The sequence below is a fragment of the Rhinopithecus roxellana genome, chromosome 21, assembly GCF_007565055.1.
Source record: "Rhinopithecus roxellana isolate Shanxi Qingling chromosome 21, ASM756505v1, whole genome shotgun sequence".
Taxonomy (NCBI): domain Eukaryota; kingdom Metazoa; phylum Chordata; class Mammalia; order Primates; family Cercopithecidae; genus Rhinopithecus; species Rhinopithecus roxellana.
The window spans coordinates 62,841,260-62,864,997 of NC_044569.1; the positions used below are offsets into that span (position 1 = coordinate 62,841,260).

The following is a 23,738-nucleotide window of genomic DNA, read 5'->3' on the forward strand; positions in this document are numbered from 1 at the left end:
TGTGACAGAGCGAGTCCTGTCTCAAAAAAAAAAAATTCCAGAGGGGGAAAAGTATTCAGAGATTATAAGCCAAGCAGTTCAAGGGGAAAATAAACATGTTACCAATTTCTTTTTTAAGTTTTTGGTTTCCTTGTGTGAGACAGTCTCTGTTGCTCAGGCTGGAGTGCGGTGGCATGATCTTGGCTCACTGCAACCTCCACCTTCCACGTTCAAGTGATTCTCTTGCTGCAGCCTCCCGAGTAGCTTAGGACTATAGGCACGCACCACCATGTCCGGCTAATTTTTGTATTTTTGGTAGAGATAGGCTTTCATCATGTTGGCAAGGCCCGTCTTGAACTCCTGGCCTCAAGTGATCCACCGGCCTCTGCCTCCCAAAGTGCTGGGATTACAGGTGTGAGCCACCGCTCCCAGCCCACCTTACGAATTCCAACTGTGTGCAAGGAAAATACAATATGAGGTAAATTGGTTGTTATAAAGCTACAGCCATCAGTCTGTAACCCGACTTTTATTTTTGTACTATTCAGAACAGCATTATTATTAGAAGTATTGAACATACTACTGAGGGTTTTTATTGTGAGTAGATGTTCGATATGAATATAGGACCTTGACAGTAACCTACACCTAATTATAGGACCTCTCTTTTCCCTTCCCCCCGCTCCATGATAACTACCATTCTAAACTTATTCCTTTTTCTTTTTACATAGTTTTATTTTGTATATACCCAAAAAAGTATGCATAGTTTTGTTTTTAACTTAATAAAAAGATATGCTCTCTGTACTCTTTTGGGACTAGAATTTTTTTATCTAATATTATATTGCTAAGATTGATCCATATTTTTGCATGACTGTAGTTTTTCATTTTAACTGCTATGTAATATTCTATTATGCAAACATACTACAGTTTTTTTCAACTACTCTCCTGTGTTGGTGAGCATTTGAGTTAGTTGTGGTTAACAGTCTTGTATATGTCTCCTGGAATATATATGCATGAATTTCTTTGCAGTGTGATTCTAGGGCTTGGAATTGCTGTGTCATAGGGTGTGACAGTATTCCATTTTACGAGAGAATGCCAGACAGTTTTCTAAAGTGGTTGCTGAGTCTACACTTACCCTGCTCCCCGCAGCCAGCAAGGGATAATGTGAATCTGTACTCTCTCCATCACTTGATAGTCAGACTTTTTTATTTTTGCCAATCAGATGTTAAATAGTATCTCATGTGGTCTTGATTTGATTTTCCCTAACCATTAGTGATATTGAACATTGTTCTTATTTTTAATAGCTATATGTGTATGTTGTGTGAAACATCTATTCATGTCATTTGTCCATTTTTCTACTGTGTGTGTGGGTTTTTTTTCAGTTTATTGATTTAGAGAAATGTTGTATGTGTTCTTGATATAATACTAGCAAGGACTGCTAAGACGCTGTTGAATAGAATAGGTAGTTATGGGCATCCTTGTCTCGTTTCTGACTTCAAAGGGAATATTGCTAATGTTTTCACATTTAGAATAATATTGTAAGTTTTTTATTAACACTCCTTAGCAAGTTAAGGAAGTTCTCTTTACATTGTTTTTTTGAAAAAATTTTTTTTATTTATTTTTATTTTTTATTATTATACTTTAAGTTCTAGGGTACATGTGCATAACGTGCAGGTTTGTTACATATGTATACTTGTGCCATGTTGGTATGCTGCACCCATCAACTCGTCAGCACCCATCAATTTGTCATTTATATCAGGTATAACTCCCAATGCAATCCCTCCCCCCTCCCCATGATAGGCCCTGATGTGTGATGTTCCCCTTCCCGAGTCCAAGTGATGTCATTGTTCAGTTCCCACCTATGAGTGAGAACATGCGGTGTTTGGTTTTCTGTTCTTGTGATAGTTTGCTAAGAATGATGGTTTCCAGCTGCATCCATGTCCCTACAAAAGATGCAAACTCATCCTTTTTTATGGCTGCATAGTATTCCATGGTGTATAATCCTTTGGGCATATACCCAGTAGTGGGATGGCTGGGTCATGTGGTACATCTAGTTCTAGATCCTTGAGGAATCGCCACACTGTTTTCCACAATGGTTGAACTAGTTTACAATCCCACCAACAGTGTAAAAGTGTTCCTATTTCTCCACATCCTCTCCAGCACCTGTTGTTTCCTGACTTTTTAATGATTGCCATTCTAACTGGTGTGAGATGGTATCTCATTGTGGTTTTGATTTGCATCTCTCTGTTGGCCAGTGATGATGAGCATTTTTTCATGTGTCTGTTGGCTGTATGAATGTCTTCTTTTGAGAAATGTCTGTTCATATCCTTTGCCCACTTTTTGATGGGGTTGTTTGTTTTTTTCTTGTAAATTTGTTTGAGTTCTTTGTAGATTCTGGATCTACAGATCCAGAATCTGTAGATCTGGATCCTTTGTCAGGTGAGTAGGTTGCAAAAATTTTCTCCCATTCTGTAGGTTGCCTGTTCACTCTGATGGTAGTTTCTTTTGCTGTGCAGAAGCTCTTTAGTTTAATTGAATCCCATTTGTCAATTTTGGCTTTTGCTGCCGTTGCTTTTGGTGTTTTAGACATGAAGTCTTTGCCCATGCCTATGTCCTGAATGGTACTACCTAGGTTTTCTTCTAGGGTTTTTATGGTATTAGGTCTAACATTTAAGTCTCTAATCCATCTTGAATTAATTTTCGTATAAGGAGTAAGGAAAGGATCCAGTTTCAGCTTTCTACTTATGGCTAGCCAATTTTCCCAGCACCATTTATTAAATAGGGAATCCTTTCCCCATTTCTTGTTTCTCTCAGGTTTGTCAAAGATCAGATGGCTGTAGATGTGTGGTATTATTTCTGAGGACTCTGTTCTGTTCCATTGGTCTATAGCTCTGTTTTGGTACCAGTACCATGCTGTTTTGGTTACTGTAGCCTTGTAGTATATAGTTTGAAGTCAGGTAGCGTGACGCCTCCAGCTTTGTCCTTTTGACTTAGGATTGTCTTGGCAATGCGGGCTCTTTTTTGGTTCCATATGAACTTTAAAGCAGTTTTTTCCAATTCTGTGAAGAAACTCATTGGTAGCTTGATGGGGATGGCATTGAATCTATAAATGACCTTGGGCAGTATGGCCATTTTCACGATATTGATTCTTCCTATCCATGAGCATGGTATGTTCTTCCATTTGTTAGTGTCCTCTTTTATTTCACTGAGCAATGGTTTGTAGTTCTCCTTGAAGAGGTCCTTGACATCCCTTGTAAGTTGGATTCCTAGGTATTTTATTCTCTTTGAAGCAATTGTGAATGGAAGTTCATTCATGATTTGGCTCTCTGTTTGTCTGTTACTGGTATATAAGAATGCTTGTGATTTTTGCACATTAATTTTGTATCCTGAGACTTTGCTGAAGTTGCTTATCAGCTTAAGGAGATTTTGGGCTGAGACAATGGGGTTTTCTAAATATACAATCATGTCATCTGCAAACAGGGACAATTTGACTTCTTCTTTTCCTAACTGGATACCCTTGATTTCTTTCTCTTGCCTGATTGCCCTAGCCAGAACTTCCAACACTATGTTGAATAGGAGTGCTGAGAGAGGACATCCCTGTCTTGTGCCAGTTTTCAAAGGGAATTTTTCCAGTTTTTGCCCATTCAGTATGATATTGGCTGTGGGTTTGTCATAAATAGCTCTTATTATTTTGAGGTACGTTCCATCAATACCGAATTTATTGAGCGTTTTTAGCATGAAGGGCTGTTGAATTTTGTCAAAAGCCTTTTCTGCATCTATTGAGATAATCATGTGGTTCTTGACTTTGGTTCTGTTTATATGCTGGATTACGTTTATTGATTTGCGAATGTTGAACCAGCCTTGCATCCCAGGGATGAAGCCCACTTGATCATGGTGGATAAGCTTTTTGATGTGCTGCTGAATCCGGTTTGCCAGTATTTTATTGAGGATTTTTGCATCGATGTTCATCAGGGATATTGGTCTAAAATTTTCTTTTTTTGTTGTGTCTCTGCCAGGCTTTGGTATCAGGATGATGTTGGCCTCATAAAATGAGTTAGGGAGGATTCCCTCTTTTTCAATTGATTGGAATAGTTTCAGAAGGAATGGTACCAGCTCCTCCTTGTACCTCTGGTAGAATTCAGCTGTGAATCCATCTGGTCCTGGACTTTTTTTGGTTGGTAGGCTATTAATAATTGCCTCAATTTCAGAGCCTGCTATTGGTCTATTCAGGGATTCAACTTCTTCCTGGTTTAGTCTTGGAAGAGTGTAAGTGTCCAGGAAATTATCCATTTCTTCTAGATTTTCTAGTTGATTTGCGTAGAGGTGTTTATAGTATTCTCTGATGGTAGTTTGTATTTCTGTGGGGTCAGTGGTGATATCCCCTTTATCATTTTTTTATTGCGTCTATTTGATTCTTCTCTCTTTTCTTCTTTATTAGTCTTGCTAGCGGTCTGTCAATTTTGTTGATTTTTTCAAAAAACCAACTCCTGGATTCATTGATTTTTTGGAGGGTTTTTTGTGTCTCTATCTCCTTCAGTTCTGCTCTGATCTTAGTTATTTCTTGCCTTCTGCTAGCTTTTGAATGTGTTTGCTCTTGCTTCTCTAGTTCTTTTAATTGTGATGTTAGAGTGTCAATTTTAGATCTTTCCAGCTTTCTCTTGTGGGCATTTAGTGCTATAAATTTCCCTCTACACACTGTTGTTAATGTGTCCCAGAGATTCTGGTATGTTGTATCTTTGTTCTCATTGGTTTCAAAGAACATCTTTATTTCTGCCTTCATTTCGTTATGTACCCAGTAGTCATTCAGGAGCAGGTTGTTCAGTTTCCATGTAGTTAAGCGGTTTTGATTGAGTTTCTTAGTCCTGAGTTCTAGTTTGATTGCACTGTGGTCTGAGAGACAGTTTGTTATAATTTCTGTTCTTTTACATTTGCTGAGGAGTGCCTTACTTCCAATTATGTGGTCAATTTTGGAATAAGTGAGATGTGGTGCTGAGAAGAATGTATATTCTGTTGATTTGGGGTGGAGAGTTCTATAGATGTCTATTAGGTCTGCTTGGTGCAGAGATGAGTTCAATTCCTGGATATCCTTGTTAACTTTGTCTCGTTGATCTGTCTAATGTTGACAGTGGAGTGTTGAAGTCTCCCATTATTATTGTATGGGAGTCTAAGTCTCTTTGTAAGTCTCTAAGGACTTGCTTTATGAATTTGGGTGCTCCTGTATTGGGTGCATATATATTTAGGATAGTTAGCTCTTCCTGTTGAATTGATCCCTTTACCATTATGTAATGGCCTTCTTTGTCTCTTTTGATCTTTGATGGTTTAAAGTCTATTTTATCAGAGACTAGGATTGCAACCCCTGCTTTTTTCTGTTCTCCATTTGCTTGGTAGATCTTCCTCCATCCCTTTATTTTGAGCCTATGTATGTCTCTGCATGTGAGATGGATCTCCTGAATACAGCAGACTGATGGGTCTTGACTCTTTATCCAGTTTGCCAGTCTGTGTCTTTTAATTGGAGCATTTAGTCCATGTACATTTAAGGTTAATATTGTTATGTGTGAACTTGATCCTGCCATTATGATATTAACTGGTTATTTTGCTCGTTAGTTGATGCAGTTTCTTCCTAGCCTGGATGGTCTTTACATTTTGGCATGTTTTTGCAATGGCTGGTACCGGTTGTTCCTTTCTATGTTTAGGGCTTCCTTCAGGGTCTCTTGTAAGGCAGGCCTGGTGGTGACAAAATCTCTAAGCATTTGCTTATCTGTAAAGGATTTTATTTCTCCTTCACTGATGAAACTTAGTTTGGCTGGATATGAAATTCTGGGTTGAAAATTCTTTTCTTTAAGAACGTTGAATATTGGCCCCCACTCTCTTCTGGCTTGTAGAGTTTCTGCCGAGAGGTCTGCTGTTAGTCTGATGGGCTTCCCTTTGTGGGTAACCCGACCTTTCTCTCTGGCTGCCCTTAAGATTTTTTCCTTCATTTCAACTTTGGTGAATCTGGCAATTATGTGTCTTGGAGTTGCTCTTCTCGAGAAGTATTTTTGTGGTGTTCTCTGTATTTCCTGAATTTGAATGTTGGCCTGCCCTACTAGGTTGGGGAAGTTCTCCTGGATGATATCCTGAAGAGTGTTTTCCAACTTGGTTCCATTTTCCCCCTCACTTTCAGGCACCCCAATCAGACGTAGATTTGGTCTTTTTACATAATCCCATACTTCTTGCAGGCTTTGTTCATTTCTTTTTCTTCTTTTTTCTTCTGGTTTCTCTTCTTGCTTCATTTCATTCATTTGATCCTCAATCTCTGATACTCTTTCTTCTAGTTGATCGAGTCGGTTACTGAAGCTTGTGGATTTGTCACCTATTTCTCGTGTCATGGTTTTCATCTGTCATTTCATTTATGACCTTCTCTGCATTAATTATTCTAGCTATCAATTCTTCCACTCTTTTTTCAAGATTTTTAGGCCGGGCGTGGTGGCTCAAGCCTGTAATCCCAGCACTTTGGGAGGCCGAGACGGGCGGATCACGAGGTCAGGAGATCGAGACCATCCTGGCTAACATGGTGAAACCCCGTCTCTACTAAAAAATACAAAAAACTAGCCGGGCGACGTGGCGGGCGCCTGTAGTCCCAGCTGCTTGGGAGGCTGAGGCAGGAGAATGGCGTAAACCCAGGAGGCGGAGCTTGCAGTGAGCTGAGACCCGGCCACTGCACTCCAGCCTGGGCGGCAGAGCGAGACTCCGTCTCAAAAAAAAAAAGAAGATTTTTAGTTTCTTTGTGCTGGGTACGTAATTTCTCCTTTAGCTCTGAGAAGTTTGATGGACTGAAGCCTTCACTCATTTTGTCAAAGTCATTCTCTGACCAGCTTTGATCAGTTGCTGGTGATGAGCTGCGCTCCTTTGCAGGGGGAGATGTGCTCTTATTTCTTGAATTTCCAGCTTTTCTGCCCTGCTTCTTCCCCATCTTCGTGGTTTTATCTGCCTCTGGTCTTTGATGATGGTGATGTACTGATGGGGTTTTGGTATAGGTGTTCTTCCTGTTTGATAGTTTTCCTTCTAATAGTCAGGACCCTCAGCTGTAGGTCTGTTAGAGATTGCTTGAGGTCCACTCCAGATCCTGTTTGCCTGGGTATCAGCAGCAGAGGTTGCAGAAGATAGAATATTGCTGAACAGCGAGTTTACCTGTCTGATTCTTATTTTGGAAGCTTCCTCTCAGGGGTGTACTCTACTCTGTGAGGTGTGGGGTGTCAGACTGCCCCTAGTGGGGGATGTCTCCCAGTTAGGCTACTCAGGGGTCAGGGACCCACTGAGCAGGCAGTCTGTCCGTTCTCAGATCTCAACCTCCGTGTTGGGAGATCCACTGCTCTCTTCAAAGCTGTCAGACAGAGTCGTTTGCGTCTGCACAGGTTGCTGCTGCTTTTTTGTTGTTGTTGGTATTTAGCTGTGCCCTGTCCCCAGAGGTGGAGTCTACAGAGACAGGAAGGTTTCCTTGAGCTGCTGTGAGCTCCACCCAGTTCGAGCTTCCCAGCGGCTTTGTTTACCTACTTAAGCCTCAGCAATGGCGGGCGGCCCTCCCCCAGCCTCGCTGCTGCCGTTTCGGTTAGATCGTAGACTGCTGTGTTAGCAATGAGGGAGGCTCCGTGGCCGTGGGACCCTCCCGGCCAGGTGTGGGTATAATCTACTGGTGTGCCCGTTTGCTTAAAGCATAGTATTGGGGTGGGAATTACCCGATTTTCCAGGTGTTGTGTGTCTCAGTTCCCCTGGCTAGGAAAAGGGATTCCCTTCCCCCTTGCGCTTCCCAGGTGAGGCAATGCCTTGCCCTGCTTTAGCTCTCGCTGGTCGGGCTGCAGCAGCTGACCAGCACCGATTGTCTGGCACTCCCCAGTGAGATGACCCCAGTACCTCAGTTGAAAATGCAGAAATCACTGGTGTTCTGTGTCGCTCACGCTGGGAGTTGGAGACTGGAGCTGTTCCTATTCGGCCATCTTGCTCTGCCCCCCTGAAAATTTTTTTATGAATAAATGTTGAACAAGATTAAATGGTTTTTCTGCAGCTATGAAGAAAATAATAGAATGTTTCTTTTCTTTCAGTTTCTTAATATGGTGAGTTAAATTTATAGTCTAACATTAAACCAACTTGAGATAAATCATTTTCATTGAGATGTGTTATATTTTTAATTTACTACTAGATTTAATTTGCTATCATTTTGCTTAGAATTTTCATATCTATATTCATATGGGAAATGGGCCTGTAATTTTACTTTCTTTTAGTATTTGGTTTAATTTTATGAGAAAATAAAATTAGTATTTAGTGGTATCAGTGTTATGTAGCATAGGCCTTGTAGAATGAGATGGAGGTTGTGACGGTTGATTTTACGGCAACTTTTGCCAGGCCTCAGTGCCAAGATATTTAGTCCAACATTATTCAAGATGTCTCTAGGTGATGGATCGAGCATTATTCTGGATGAGATTAAAGTTTAAATTGATGGACTTTCAGTCCATCTGCAGCAATCTGCTCTCCATAGTGTGAATGGTCCTCATCCAGTTAGCTAAAGGCCTTAACGGAGCAAAGACTGACCTCCCACAAGCAATGAGTTTGCCAGCAGCCTGCCTTTGGGGCTCAAACTACAGCTCTCCTCTGCATCCCCAGCCTGCCTGCCTGCCTGCCTGCCTGCCTGCCTGCCTGCCTGCAGATTTCAGACTTGCACCGCCACAATTCATAAACCAATACCTTAAGTCAATCCCTTCTTCTCACTCTACCTCTGGGTACACACACACATACACACGTGTACGCGTACGCATGCACACCTCTTGTTTGTACTGCTTCTCTGGAGAACTCTGATACAGAAGTACACCCTGTTGTTTACTGGGGAATTCTATATAAATTGTGATCTATTTATGGTAGAACTTGCCTATAAACCGACCTGGGATTGGTGTTTTTTTGGTAGAAATACTACTGCTTCAATATCTTGAATATTTATTGTACCATGTAGGCTTATCATTTCTTGAGTCATTTTGATAAGTAATATTGTAATATTTTTGTAGGAATTTGGGCAGTTTTCATATTTGTTGGCATTTAGTTGCTCATGTTCATATTTCTTTTTTTTTTTTTTTTTTTTTTTTGAGGCAGAGTCTTGCTCTGTCTCCCAGGCTGGAGTGCAGTGGTGTGATCTCAGCTCACCGCAACCTCCGCCTCCTGGGTTCACGCCATTCTCCTGCCTCGGCCTCCACAGTAGCTGGGACTACAGGTGCCTGCCACCACGCCCAACTTTTTGTATTTTTAGTAGAGACGGGGTTTCACCATGTTAGCCAGGGTGGTCTTGATCTCCCGACCTTGTGATCTGCCCACCTCGGCCTCCCAAAGTGCTGGGATTACAGGCATGAGCCACGGCGCCTGGCCTAGTTGCTCATATTTCTAATAGTATTCTTTGATCTCTGCTTTATCTGTAATTATGTATCCATTTTCAATCAGTATTACTTATACCTACTTTCCTCTTTTCTTTATTGCCAGCTTTTGTGAGTTGTGCTATTTCGTTTTGAAGAACCGATCTTTGGCTCCATTGATTTCTTCTACTTGTTCATTGTTTTCTACATCACTAACTTCTGCTGTTTATTTATGTCTTGCCTTGCATTTGATTTATTCTTTCTTTTTCTAACATCATGATAGTTCATTCACTTTTAGCCTATTTTTTCCAATTTAAGTTTCTAAGGCTTTACATTTGTCTTAAAACTTCACTTTCATCACATCCTACAAGTTTAGGGACTTCTTTAGTTTTTTTTTCTTTGACCTTTAAATTATATAATACTGTCTTTAATTTTCAAATATGGCAGGAATTTTCACTTTTTATTTCTACCTTAATTGCTTTGTGATCGAATATCGTCTGTCTAGTTGCTATGCTTTGAAATTTGTGGAGGTTTTCATTATGGCCAAGTAAAAGATGAAATTTTGTAGATTTTGCATGTGTACTTGAGAAAAAATGGGTATTTTTATAGTAACTGGTTGCAGAACCCTATGTGTGCCCATTAGGTTTGGCCTATTTTTTTATTGTTTTTTCAGTTCTATATTTCTGCTGAGTCTCTTTGATCAATAATTGAGATGTTGAAATCTCTCAGGTTACCAGATTTTCTTGTAATTCTAGCACTTTTTACTTCATAGTGACTATTTTTGTTTTAAATGTTTATATTTTCTTATTGAATTGAACCTTTATCATTATGTAGTGATGCCTCCATTTCAAATGCTTTTTTGTCTTTCTGTATCATATTAATAGAGCCACACCAACTTCCTTTTTGTTGACCTAATATGCTATTTTTTACACTGTTACTTTCCTACTCTTAACCCCTAGGCTAGCCTGCTTCTCTATACTTTTACTTTCAAACATTTCATGTCATTCTGCTTTGCTGTAGCTTTTGGAGGCACCATATAACAGATTGTTTAAAATCCAATCTAATAATCTTGGTCTTTTAATGAGAAAATTTAGTTAATTTACATTTGTTATTTTTTGTACTTGTTTTAACCATCTAATTTTTTGATTTGACTCATTTTCTCCTTTTTTAAAAAAATTGTATTTATATCTTTTCTTCTCTAACAAATAATAATTTTAATGTACTCCTACAATACTTGGTGTCTCCTTTTAACCCCCAATATGTTGATTTAACTTAGACTTAGTTCTGGATCACATATATTTTTGTCTCTTTTTTAAAAAAAAGAAACTTTACTATTGTTAATTTATAACGTAGTAGACAGAAGTACGATAAACTATAACTTAAAGAATATACTTCTAAATTTAAATTGATGTGTATCCATATACATTAGTCTGTGTATCTAAAACATGTTGAATGAAAATGGCACATTACAAAGACATACATATAACATTTTTGTTGAATTCGAAAACCTAAAACATTGGCATATACCATTTATGAATACCTACACATGAGTAAAAATTAAAACATGCTTGCTATGTCTGGCACATAATAGGTGCTCTGGAAATACTTGTTGAGTGAATAAATGATGCTGAGAATATAACCTGATAATGTAGGATAGTTCTTATCCTAAATATTTAAAACATAAGAATTGGTGGTCTTAAAAATAATATTTATTTTCATATCTTTTAGATATGGGTAAGTGTCACCTTACCAAAGGCAAACAGGCTCTAGAGATTCGAAGTAGTTTATCTGAGAAGAGAGCACTTACTGATCCAATACAGGGAACAGAGTATTCTGCAGAATCTCTTGTGCGGAATCTACAGTGGGCCAAGGCTCATGGTATGGTAAAGCCTTTTTTTTTAGATCTATAATATACTTATGTTAAATCATAAAGTTTCTTCTGAATGAATAACTTTCCTGCCAGTTTTACAGTGAAAATATTTTGGCCTTCTAGGCAAATCTCAAACCAAACATATATTTCAACTATGGATATTACACTGGTGTATTTGATGTTAGAGATATCAAATTATTTAGCCCATTATTGTCACTATTGGTAAAATTAAAATGACCATTTAAAAATTTTTCTATTTTTAAGATAGGTTAATTTTCCATTCGTCTAATACACAGTCCTTAGATTCTCCTGTATTGTGAACTGTTAAAGTGTGCAGCTGTCGAAAATCATGGATTGGGTTCTGATCCAGTCTCTACCACTATATGAACATGTTATCTATAACATGTAAATAAGAAATAGTACCTGCCTCAGGCCAGTTGTGGTGGCTCACACCTGTAATCCTAGCACTTTGGGAGGCCAAGGCAGGTGGATCACCTGAGGTCAGGAGTTAGAGACCAGCCTGGGCAACATGGCAAAACCTCATCTCTACTAAAAATACAAAAAGTTAGCAGAGTGTGATGGCGCATGCCTGTAATCCCAACTACTAGGGCAGCTGAGGCAAGAGAATCTCTTGAACCTGAGGTGGAGGTCGCAGTGCAGTGAGCAGAGATTGTCCCACTGCACTCCAGTCTGGGCGACAGAGCGAGACTCTGTCTTGAAAAGAAAAAAAAACAGTACCTGCCTCATAGGTTATTGGGATTGAATGAGTGCGCAGGTGGAAATGAGCAGGTACAGAGCACTCAGCAAGTCGTCTGTACTTGCGATTATTCATATATAACTGAGCATCCTCTCTTGGACGCTTGATCAGTAAATTGATCAGCAGAGAAGACAAGGTGAAAATCAATCGGTACCTTAATTACCTTTTGCTAATTATGTATAGTTTAATGAAAAGTTTACCAATTGAAATAATTTTGGATTTTCTGAGTCCAAGTATCTATTCTGTGAGTCTCTTACAGATAATTGAAAAATAATTGTATTTATTGAACTTCTATAAATTTTGTTCTTGGCCAGGTATGGTGGCTCACACCTGTAATCCCAGCACTTTGGGAGGCCGAGATGGGTGAATCACCTGGGGTCAGGAGTTCAAGACCAGCCTGGCCAACATGGTGAAACTCCATCTCTACTAAAAATACAAAACATTAGCTGGTCATGGTGGCAGGCGCCTGTAACTTTGGAGGCTGAGCCAGGAGAATCACTTGAACATGGGAGTCGGAGGTTGCAGTGAGCCGAGGTCATGCCATTGTACTCCAGCCTGGGCAACAAGAGCAAAACTCAGTCTCAAAAAAAATGTGTTCTCTAATGTATATTTTTAGTAAATTAACATACTAAAGCACATTAAAATGTAAAATGCTATAAATATCTCACCATTCCAGATAACTGGATAAGTAATTGAAATTGAATGTCTTCTCTAAAAAAGATCTAAACAAACAACAAAATTACAGTGGTAAAGGTCAACAATCAATGAAACAATAAAACAAAACTAAAAGTTCGTATAGAAAGTATTTGTAACAAATTTAATAAGTAGGTAGTTTTTTAATAATAAAGAGCTCATACAAAATGGTAAGAGAAAAAAACATTTAGACCCTCCTCAGTAAACAAGCAAATGATGCAAATTCAATAATCCACACTGCTGGAAGTGTAGAGAAAAAAAATTTTAATGGCTAATTTAAGTAATTAAGGAATAGTTAAAACTATGATGGTATCTTTCTACTTTTTAATACCATCAAGTAGACGAATGTTTTAAAAATACTCTGTTTTGGACATGTTATGCTGAAACTTTATATTCCGTGTAAATTGAAAATAATTTGTCCCATATGTAAAGGAACAATCACATAGCTATATCTAACAATCTTAAAGCATTATGAACTATGATAGAAAAGCAATAAAACCCAGAAGTATTATATTCAAGAGTTAACAGAATGGTTAAAGGTAACAAACTATAGTATGACCATTCAGTGACACTGTGCTTTATTAAAAATTCTGGTCATATAAATTGTGGCAACAGCGAAAATTTATCTACAGTTGTATGCATATTTTTTATTGCCACAGTAAAAATTATATATACAGTTGGATAAGAACTATAAGCAAATGGTAAATGAAAGATTTTGTTTGGCCAGCAGAATATTGAGCTTTATTTTTTTAATTGTATGTGTTTAAACAATGTAAATCATGTTTTTAAGCAAAAGAAATACTAACTATATACTCCTCCATAAATATTTGCCTTTTATCAGGAAACCTACCAAAGTTGTTCTTACTGTTCTTTTTCAGAACTTCCAGAAAGTATGTGTCTTAAGTTTGACTGTGGTGTTCAGATTCAATTAGGATTTGCAGCTGAGTTTTCCAATGTCATGATAATCTATACAAGTATAGTTTACAAACCACCCGAGATAATAATGTGTGATGCCTACGTTACCGATTTTCCACTTGTGAGTTTCTCTTTTATTTAAAATAGTGATATATTCTCACGTATTAAAGACTAAATTTTTTAACTTAAAGTTGATGGTAAATATAAAGGAAATATATATTTATATATAAGTGTATATATTTATAGTTTAGTAACACTGGTCATAATATTTACTAATTGCCAAAATACCTTAAGTTTATGAGATTTAGAAATGTCTAAAGTTCACTCAGGAGGGATGCCTTTAATTTCTTGTATCCTAAACAGGAGAGCCAATGTGAAGGAATAAAATGTGCTATAAATATGTCAAGAATAATTTCCTTTTAAACAGTTATAACTTATATTGGAAACAGTAGTTTTTAAGTCTTGTTAAGGTATGGTCACATACTGGAATAATAGAAATCTAGTTCTGCTCTTTTCAAACATTTAGGTATGGTAGTCATTTTATGTTGGTTTAAAGAAGCCAGTAAATAGTACCCCTCTTTCCTACATGAGTGTGACAAACTGAGAAGCAAGCAAGGAGTAAGACAAGCAGAAACCCAAAATATCACTTTTATTACTGATAGAGGCTTTGTGGAGGATATTGCTTCATGTCAGAGTAAACGGTCTAGCACCAAACCCCAGAATTCAGTGGCCACCCCACACCTCCAGTTTCAGCACTGTGGAGCCCAGATAGGCTTCCTGGGGTGCTGAGCAAGCCAGGGGCCTGTGGGCTTCTCACTGGAGGAGCAGAACCCTCTTACTATTGGCCATTGGGTTGGGTCTAAAAGAAGAAAAAGGAAAAGGCTGTTTATTTATCTTTCTTAAATATTCTAATCATATAAATTTCCCTGCACCTTCCCAAAAGTGATGATTAAGAGAAGAGAATCCAGGAGTCAAACACTAATTAATAGGGCTCTCTCTGCTTAAGAGGAAACTTGAGTAGCTCAAAAAGCAGTTCTAGGAATCATTTGAAAGGAAACTCTTTCAGAGCTCACTTTACTTTTTAAATGGCTTAATACAGAATTGAGAATTCCTATTAGATTGTTGTTTTCATTGTTTAGCCCTGGATAATGTTGGGATTATCAAAATTTACAAAAGGCCAAAATTCACGAGAACAATATCAGTTAAGACCTCTTATGTACTAGATTATATTGTGACTTTCATTGATTTCATTATTAACAGTCACTAATATTTTTTTTTTGTTTACAGGACCTAGATATTGATCCAAAAGATGCAAATAAAGGCACACCTGAAGAAACTGGCAGCTACTTGGTATCAAAGGATCTTCCCAAGCATTGCCTCTATACCAGACTCAGTTCACTGCAAAAATTAAAGGTTACTACCTTTTCTGTTTATAGCTACTAATGGAAAACTTCATGAAACTGGAAATTTACTTTGGCATGGACCATAGATATGCTGCCTTATTATTAAACTAGAGATAACCAATCTACAGAAGGTCCTATCAGTGACCCTTCTTATATTCTGTTTCCGCTGGTGGCCACAGGACTTTGTGTGCTTACCTTCCATAATGCTGAAAAATTAGTAACATAGAGCATATTATTTTTTCTTTTTGTAGAGACAGAGTCTTAACTCTGTCACCCAGGCTGCAGTGCAGTGGTATGAACATAGCTTACTATAACCTCAAACTCCTGAGTGCAAATGATCCTGCCACCTCAGCTTCCCAAGTAGCTGAGTCTGCAGGCACATGCCACCACACCCAGCTAATTTTTTTTTAAACATTTTGTAGAGAAGGGATCTCACTATATTGCCCACGCCAATCTTGAACTCCTGGCCTCAAGAATCCTCCCTTCTTGGCCTCCCAAAGCAGTCAGATTACAGGTGTGAGCTACCACTCCCAGCTCCATATTCTACTTTTAAATATGTTCAGATTTTCAAGTAATCATTTCCTAGTTCTGTAACTAAACATATAGCAAATTAGAATTGGAATTTCTTTTCCATTTTTTATTTCTAGTTGACTTACAAATGAGAAGCTAGTTCTGCATGTTGAGTGTTCTAATGAAAGCTTTCTTTGCAAAAATTGAGATTTTAATTTGTTCACAAGTACATGACCATAGAATGTATCAGCTAAAACTCAGGGAATGGAATGGGCACAATTGAGAATTACACACGTAAACCTGTTGTCATCCTGTTCGGAGCTCATCTACTTAAAGTCCTTTCTTCTCTTAAAAAGTTAGCCCATTGGCCGGGCGCGGTGGCTCAAGCCTGTAGTCCCAGCACTTTGGGAGGCCGAGATGGGCGGATCACAAGGTCAGGAGATCGAGACCATCCTGACTAACACGGTGAAACCCCGTCTCTACTAAAAAAAATACAAAAAACTAGCCGGGTGAGGTGGCGGGCGCCTGTAGTCCCAGCTACTAGGGAGGCTGAGGCAGGAGAATCGCTAGAACCCAGGAGGCGGAGGTTGCGGTGAGCCAAGATGGTGCCATTGCACTCCAGCCTGGGCAACAGAGCCAGACTCCGTCTCAAAAAAAAAAAAAAAAAGTTAGCCCATTATCTGATTCAGTTATGTTTTCCATCTACGATTATGGATTACTCTATTTTAAAAACAACTTTAGCTTTTTTTATAAAACTAATATAAAACCAGTTTTTTTTTGTTTTTTTTTGTTGTTGTTGTTGTTGTTTTTGAGATGGTGTCTGTCACCTAGGCTGGAGTGCAATGGCACAATCTCAGCTAACTGCAACCTCCACGTCCTGGACTCAAGTGATTCTTGTGCCTCAGCCTCCCTAGTAGCTGGGACTACAGGCACACGCCACCATGCCCAGTTAATTTTTTGTATTTTTAGTAGAGATGGGTTTCACCAAGTTGGCCAGGCTGGTCTTGAACTCCTAACTTCAAGTAATCCATCTGCCTCATCCTCCCAAAGTGCTGGGATTATAGGCATAAGCGGGATTATAGGCATGAGCCACCATGCCCGGCCCAGATCATTTTTTAAAAGATAATTCCCCATCTCTAGTAATAAGGAAGGATAAGTTTCCTAAGCTGCACTGCTTGGAAAATGTTTTCCCTGTTCATCTAGAATATAAGATCTCTGACTTTGACTACTAACAGTAGTAAGAACTAGAAATTCTAAATGTGTTGTAAGTATTGCATGAAAGAAAGGTAAGATGATGATAGCTGGCATTTCTCAGTTTTGGGGAGATATAAAGGATGCCTTGAGGATTTCGAACCTGGAAAAGGAGAGTTAGTGGATTTTTGGTGGCGAGGGGGCGGGGTATGTGGGTGTGTATGTGTGAATAATATTTTCAGATTGCTATATATTCACTGTTGATGCCAATAATAAACCAGATTTTTTTCCTTTCCAGGAACATCTAGTCTTCACAGTATGTTTATCATATCAGTACTCAGGATTGGAAGATACTGTAGAGGACAAGCAGGAAGTGAATGTTGGGAAACCTCTCATTGCTAAATTAGACATGCATCGAGGTTTGGGAAGGAAGACTTGCTTTCAAACTTGTCTTATGTCTAATGGTCCTTACCAGAGTTCTGCAGCCACCTCAGGAGGAGCAGGGCATTATCACTCATTGCAAGACCCATTCCATGGTGTTTACCATTCACATCCTGGTAATCCAAGTAGTGTTACACCAGCAGATAGCTGTCATTGCAGCCGGACTCCAGATGCATTTATTTCAAGTTTTGCTCACCATTCTTCATGTCATTTTAGTCGAAGTAATGTGCCAGTAGAGACAACTGATGAAATACCGTTTAGTTTCTCTGACAGGCTTAGAATTTCTGAAAAATGACTGCCTTGTTTTTGAAAGTTAGCATAATTATAGATGCCTCATGTGAGATAGTACTACACTTACATAAAGTGAAAAGGCAAATTTGTACATGTAGAGAAAGAATAGTAGTAACTGTTTCATAACAAACTTCAGAACTTTGAGATGTTGGAATTACATTATTTAATCACAGACTTCCTAAGATTTTGTGAATTGGTTGATTAGTTCTGTACAAATGAAGTATGGAGGTGTGTATGTTTATATGTATATAACAAAATATTTTCATGGTGACCACTCTGAAGTAAGAGCAATGGGAATGGCATTATTGCAGAATAAGTCATTGTATTTTTAACACCAGAAAGAACCTTGCTGATCACCAGGCATAACCTCATTTTATCAATGGAAGAAACACATAAAGGCATCTAAGTTAGAGCTGGCACCAGAACTGAGACCTCCAGAAATCTATTCCAGTATTTTTTCCACTACACACTGCCTTCCTGACAGGTTCTGAGCTAAGTGTTATTTTTGTAGATAGAGTGAAATATATTTATATGTATAAATATATAGAGATACATAGCTGTGTATTGTCTCAAGAAATGTACAGACTTTAGTTTTTGATTATAAGGACTTTGCTGCAAGTTTTAGTTAAGAGGTTTGTATATAAATCTGATGTAGAACAGGCTGAAATTAACTAGATAGAGGTTAAGAATCAAGATACAATGGATAATTTTCATAGCTGCCTATCTGAATTTTCCAAATACTTAGCATCTTCCTTGATAATATGTATTTTCTTCTTGAATTTCACTGGCCTAATGAGATAATATTCTTATCTTTGGTTCTACCTAAAAGTTGGTTAAAAATGCAATTGGCACTAACAAGGAAAAATACTGAATTAATAATTTAAAAAGTCTCAGGCCGGGCGCGGTGGCTCAAGCCTGTAATCCCAGCACTTTGGGAGGCCGAGACGGGCGGATCACGAGGTCAGGAGATCGAGACCATCCTGGCTAACACGGTGAAACCCCGTCTCTACTAAAAAATACAAAAAACTAGCCGGGCGAGGTGGCGGGCGCCTGTAGTCCCAGCTACTCGGAGGCTGAGGCAGGAGAATGGCGTGAACCTGGGAGGCGGAGCTTGCAGTGAGCTGAGAACCGGCCACTGCACTCCAGCCTGGGCGACAGAGCGAGACTCCGTCTCAAAAAAAAAAAAAAAAAAAAAAAATAATAATAATAATAATTTAAAAAGTCTCACAAAGAAAATCCCAGGCCTAGATGGCTTCACTGCTGAATTCTACCAAACATTAAAATTAGCACTAATTTTTTGCAAACTGTTTCTAAAAGTAGGAGAGAAAAGAATACTTCCCAACTTATTCTAGGAGGTATTATCCTGATACTAGACTAGATATCACAAGAAAACTATAAGCCAATATTCCTTATTAATACACAAAAATCGTTAACAAAAATATTAGCAAACTGAATCCAGCAATGTATAAAAAGGATTCTACATCATGACCAAGTAGAATTTATCCCAGGAATTCAAGGTTGGTTCAACATCTAAAAATCAAACTAATATACAGTCAGTTCTCATTATTGACTAATTATGTTCTACAGAATATTCTCCCACAAACACTGAATTAAATATGGAACAACTGCTTTTAGGAGAATGTTTGTGTATATGTGTGTATACATATGTTTATCTCATGCACATTATGAGCTTGAATTCTTAATTCATCCTAGCAAATTCTACTTTATTTTACAGAAGTGAAACTGAGGTATCAAGTGTTAAGTGACATGCCCACTAACACATGTCAGAGCTGAAATTCAAACCCCATCCACCTGGCCCTGGAGCCAGAGCTTCTTGTACTACACTGAATTTCCCCTGCCATTTCCATCCTCCAGTCATTTCTCTATGAGGCTGAAACAGGAAAGCAGAGCATCATCATGTTCAGCCTCAGCTGGGACCATGTGTATTGGGTGACTCAAATTTTTCATCCATTTACACACATCCACAAATGACCACAAAAGTGCCACAGATACCAATTTGAGGGTTATAAATTTTAGCAAGTTGGTACATTCACAAATACATAATTGTGAATAATGAGGATCAACTGTACCATATTTAATAAAGCACAAAACCCACATAGATTGTCTTATTAGAGACAGAAATAGCATTTGATAAAATCCAAAACCTTTCATGATAAAAACACTCAACAAACTTAGGAACAAAAGGAATCTTCCTAGACATGATAAATATAACATCTGTGAAAAGCCCACACATGACATTATACTTCATGGTGATAGACTGTAGGCTGAATGTTTTCCCCTTAAGATTGGGAAGAAGGACAAGGATGTTCACTCACACTACTTCTATTCAGCATTGTACTTGAAGTTCTAGCCAGAGCAGTTAGGTTAGGAATTCAAGGTTTGTTCAACATCTAAAAAATCAAATAAGCTAATAAAGAAAAGCCATTTATACTGCAAAAATAGTGAAACTATATGTATTCACAGTTGATAATATACTTGTATATAGAAAATGCTAAAGAATCCCTAAAAAGTAATGAGTTCAACAGGTTGCAGGATACAAGATCAAACATTATACAAAAATCAGTTTTATTTCTGTACTAACAACAAACATTCTGAAAATGAGAATAAAGAAATCCTACATACAGTAGCATCAAGAATAAAATTACAACACGTTGTTTAAAGAAATCAAGATCCAGATAAATGGAAAGACATCCATGTTCATGGATTAGAAGACTTAATATTGGTAAGATGGCAATGTTGCCCAAATTAGTCTACATATTCAACACAATTCCTATCAAAAACCTAGCTGTATTTTTTGCAGAAGTTGACAAAATGATGATAAAATTGATGCGGAAATGCAGGGGACCCAGAATAGCCAAAAAATCTTGGAAAAGAACAAAGTTGGAAGACACTTTTACCAATTTCAAAATGTGCTATGATAGTGTAGGCATATGAATAGACATATTGATGAGAGGAATGGAACTGAACATCTAGAAATAAACCCATACATTTCTGATCAACTTATTTTCAACAAGGTTGCTAATACCATTCAGTAGAGGAGGAGTGGTCTTTTCACCAAACGGTGCTGGGACAACTGGTAGCTACATGCCCAGCAAGAGGATCCCTACTTCCTACCACATTACAAATTCTAACTCAAAATGGATCATAGACCTAAATATAAGAGTTTAAACTCCTAGAAGAAAACAAGTAAATCTTTGTGGTGTTGGGCTTAGGAATGGTTTCTTAGATACAATACTAAAAGCACAAGCAACAAAGGAAAACAATACATAAATGGGGCTTCATCAAAATTAACTTTAGCACATTAAAGGATACCATTAAGAAAGTGAAGTTAACCCTCAGAATGGGAGGAAAAAAATCGAAAAATCGCCGGGCGCGGTGGCTCAAGCCTGTAATCCCAGCACTTTGGGAGGCCAAGACGGGCGGATCACGAGGTCAGGAGATCGAGACCATCCTGGCTAACATGGTGAAACCCCCGTCTCTACTAAAAATACAAAAACTAGCCGGGCGAGGTGGCGGGCGCCTGTAGTCCCAGCTACTCCAGAGGCTGAGGCAGGAGAATGCCGTAAACCCGGGAGGCGGAGCTTGCAGTGAGCTGAGATCTGGCCACTGCACTCCAGACCGGGCAACAGAGCGAGACTCCGCCTCAAAAAAAAAAAAATAGAAAAATCATGTATGTAATAATTAAAAAAAAAAAAATACATGCAGGTGCCCAGCTGTGGTTACCACAGAGCAGCACTGTCCAGTGAACTTGCTGTGATGATAGGATGCTTGGTGTCTGCACTCCCAGTGTGATAGCTTTTAGCTGCATGGGGTTGTTGAGCAATTGAAATAATAGCTAGTGTGAGGAACTGAATTTAAAATTTTAGTTTTAGGCCAGGTGCAGTAGCTCATGCCTATAATCTCACTACTTTGGGAGGCCAAGGCAGGTGGATCTCTTGAGCCCAGGAGTTTGAGACCAGCTTGGCCAAGATGGCAAAACCCTGTCTCTACTAAAAATACAAAAATAAATTAGCTGGGCATGGTGGCACACGCCTGTAATCCCAGCTACTAGGGAGGCTGAGGCAGGAGAATCGCATGAATTTTTTTAAAAATTCTAAACATGTATTTGTAATTTTAAAACTGGCTTAAAAAAGAATGATACAGTTTTGGTCTTTTTTTTATCAACCATGTTTTTATTTTACTTGAACCTCTCATGGCAATTGCTTTGTAATATTAAAGTAGGATTTACACAAGTGGAATTTAGAAAAGATTATCTATCAAATCTATCAATACCAATTAGAACATAATAAAGAAATTAGGATAGTGGAGGTTTGAGCAATTCAAGGCTCACCCAAATTCAAAGCCAGTACTTAATGCTGACAGGGGATATTTTCTGGAAGATAATTTTTAAAAATTGAAGTCACAATTATGAATTATATATAATATATATAAAATATAATATATAATTTATAATATATAATTCAAATATATAATTTGAATATAAAACACTGAATATAAAACACTTCCTCATTCAGAGATGAGCAAGTCAACACGTTTCAGAAAAGAAAGTCTTTAAAGAAGAAGCCTGCCACAGAAAAGGTCCATTTAGACATTTCCTTCTTCCTGTGTCTCTAATACCTCTTACTTTTCAAATCTCTGACTTGCACATGAAGTAACAGTGAGGTGGCCTGTTCAGTAATCGCAATTTTTTGGCTTGTCAAATTCAAGAAACTCAATTATGTACCCAAAGCTTCGATCCTTGACATGTATATTGGCATAAGCTTTTTAAGTTTGCTTTTAATTTTATTAGAAGTGGGATCTCAATTTTGTTGCCCATTCTGGTCTCAAACACCCATCCTTCAAGTGATCCTCCTGCCTTAGCAGCATCAGTTTAATATCTGGATAAAATCTGATGTATGTAATTTTACTTTTAAGGGTTTTTTTTTTCCTAACAGACATCCTAACAAAGTTGTTTCTATTCCTTGAACATTCACCTGATACTTATATACTGTCATTACTTTTAACTGTCAACTGATGTCAGCTACTCAATTTACACACTACTTTTGTGCATTCCATCCTGTTTCTCAGTTTGACATTCACATTCAAATTCAGAGTTTGACACTGAAACCCTGGGCATGGTGGCTTCACACCTGTAATCCCAGCACTTTGGGAGGCTTCAGTAAGCAGATCATTTGAACCCAGGAGTTCGAGACTAGCCTGGGCAATGTGGTGAACCCCCATCTCTACCAAAAAAAAGAAAAAACAAAAATTAACTGGTCATAGTTGCACACACCTGTTAGTCCCAGTGACTCAGGAGGCTGAAGTGGGAAGATCACTCAAGCCCAGAAGGCAGAGATTACGGTGAGTGGAGATTGTGCCACTGCACTCCAGCCCCGACAACAGAGCAAGCCACTATCTCAAAAATAAAATATTAGGAAGAGTACACTCAGTGTGAAAATGTATAAGTGTCCATGTTCTCTTTTTTCTAATTTGGTAGCATTAAAAATATTGAGCATCAAAGTTTAGCTTTATGACGGAGGAGTCATCTGAGACACCTCAGGTTTCAGCCCTTACTAATAGCATGGTTCAAAGTGTGTTACTTGCCTGTGCTTCTGTTTCCTTATCTGTAAAATGGGGATGATGCTGTAACATCAAACGGCTTATAATACTTTACAGAGCTGGCAGTACTAAATAAGACTATCCCTCTAAAGTGCTGGCATTTTTGAAAAGCATCAACCCATCAACCTCGTGCTTTAAATGTGGCATTCTTAAAGCTATACCTGTAGGCAGTATAGAGTGTATTCATTGTTCAGGTACTTCCTACAAAGTACTTTCATATATTGGCAGTGTATATCTTTTTTTTTTTTTTTTTTTTTTTTTTTTTTTTGAGTCTCTTGTCTCCCAGGCTGTAGTGCAGTGGCATGTCTTAGTTCGCTGCAACCTCCACCTCCTGGGTTCAAGCAATTCTCGTGCCTCAGCCCCCTGAGTAGCGGGCATTACAGGTGTATACCACCACGCCCAGCTAATTTTTGTATTTTTAGTAGATACAGGGTTTCACCATGTTGGCCAGGCTGGTCTCATGAACTCAAGTGATCCACCCACCTTGGCCTCCCAAAGTGCTGGGATTACAGCCAGGAGCCACCACGCCCGGCTGGCAGTGCTTATCTTCTAAAGTTGCAATTGCGTTTTATTCACTCCAGAATCGCTTTTCAAAAATCATGCAGATTTAATGCCACCAGTTGTTTGTGTTATGTATCTACCCTGCAAAACAGCTCTAAAGGTGTTCTACTAAAAGATTAACAGCATTTATCTCTGGTGGGATA

General features: G+C 38.4%; 1 protein-coding gene across 6 annotated transcripts in view; it reads left to right on the forward strand.

Moving 5' to 3' along the window:
• Positions 1-18,194, forward strand: part of MALT1 (MALT1 paracaspase) — an 87,698-nt gene extending 69,504 nt beyond the window's left edge. For 4 of the 6 annotated variants that reach the window (XM_030925847.1, XM_030925852.1, XM_030925848.1 and 1 more), the window contains 4 exons: positions 11,073-11,222; positions 13,543-13,700; positions 14,867-14,992; positions 16,982-18,194. In XM_030925847.1, coding sequence (XP_030781707.1) covers positions 11,073-11,222; positions 13,543-13,700; positions 14,867-14,992; positions 16,982-17,419 — 872 coding nt within the window. In that variant the 3' untranslated portion in view covers positions 17,420-18,194. The remainder of the gene's footprint in view (positions 1-11,072; positions 11,223-13,542; positions 13,701-14,866; positions 14,993-16,981) is intronic. The other 2 variants (XM_030925849.1, XM_030925851.1) reach the window with 1 other exon arrangement.
• The last annotated feature ends 5,544 nt before the right edge of the window (positions 18,195-23,738 follow it).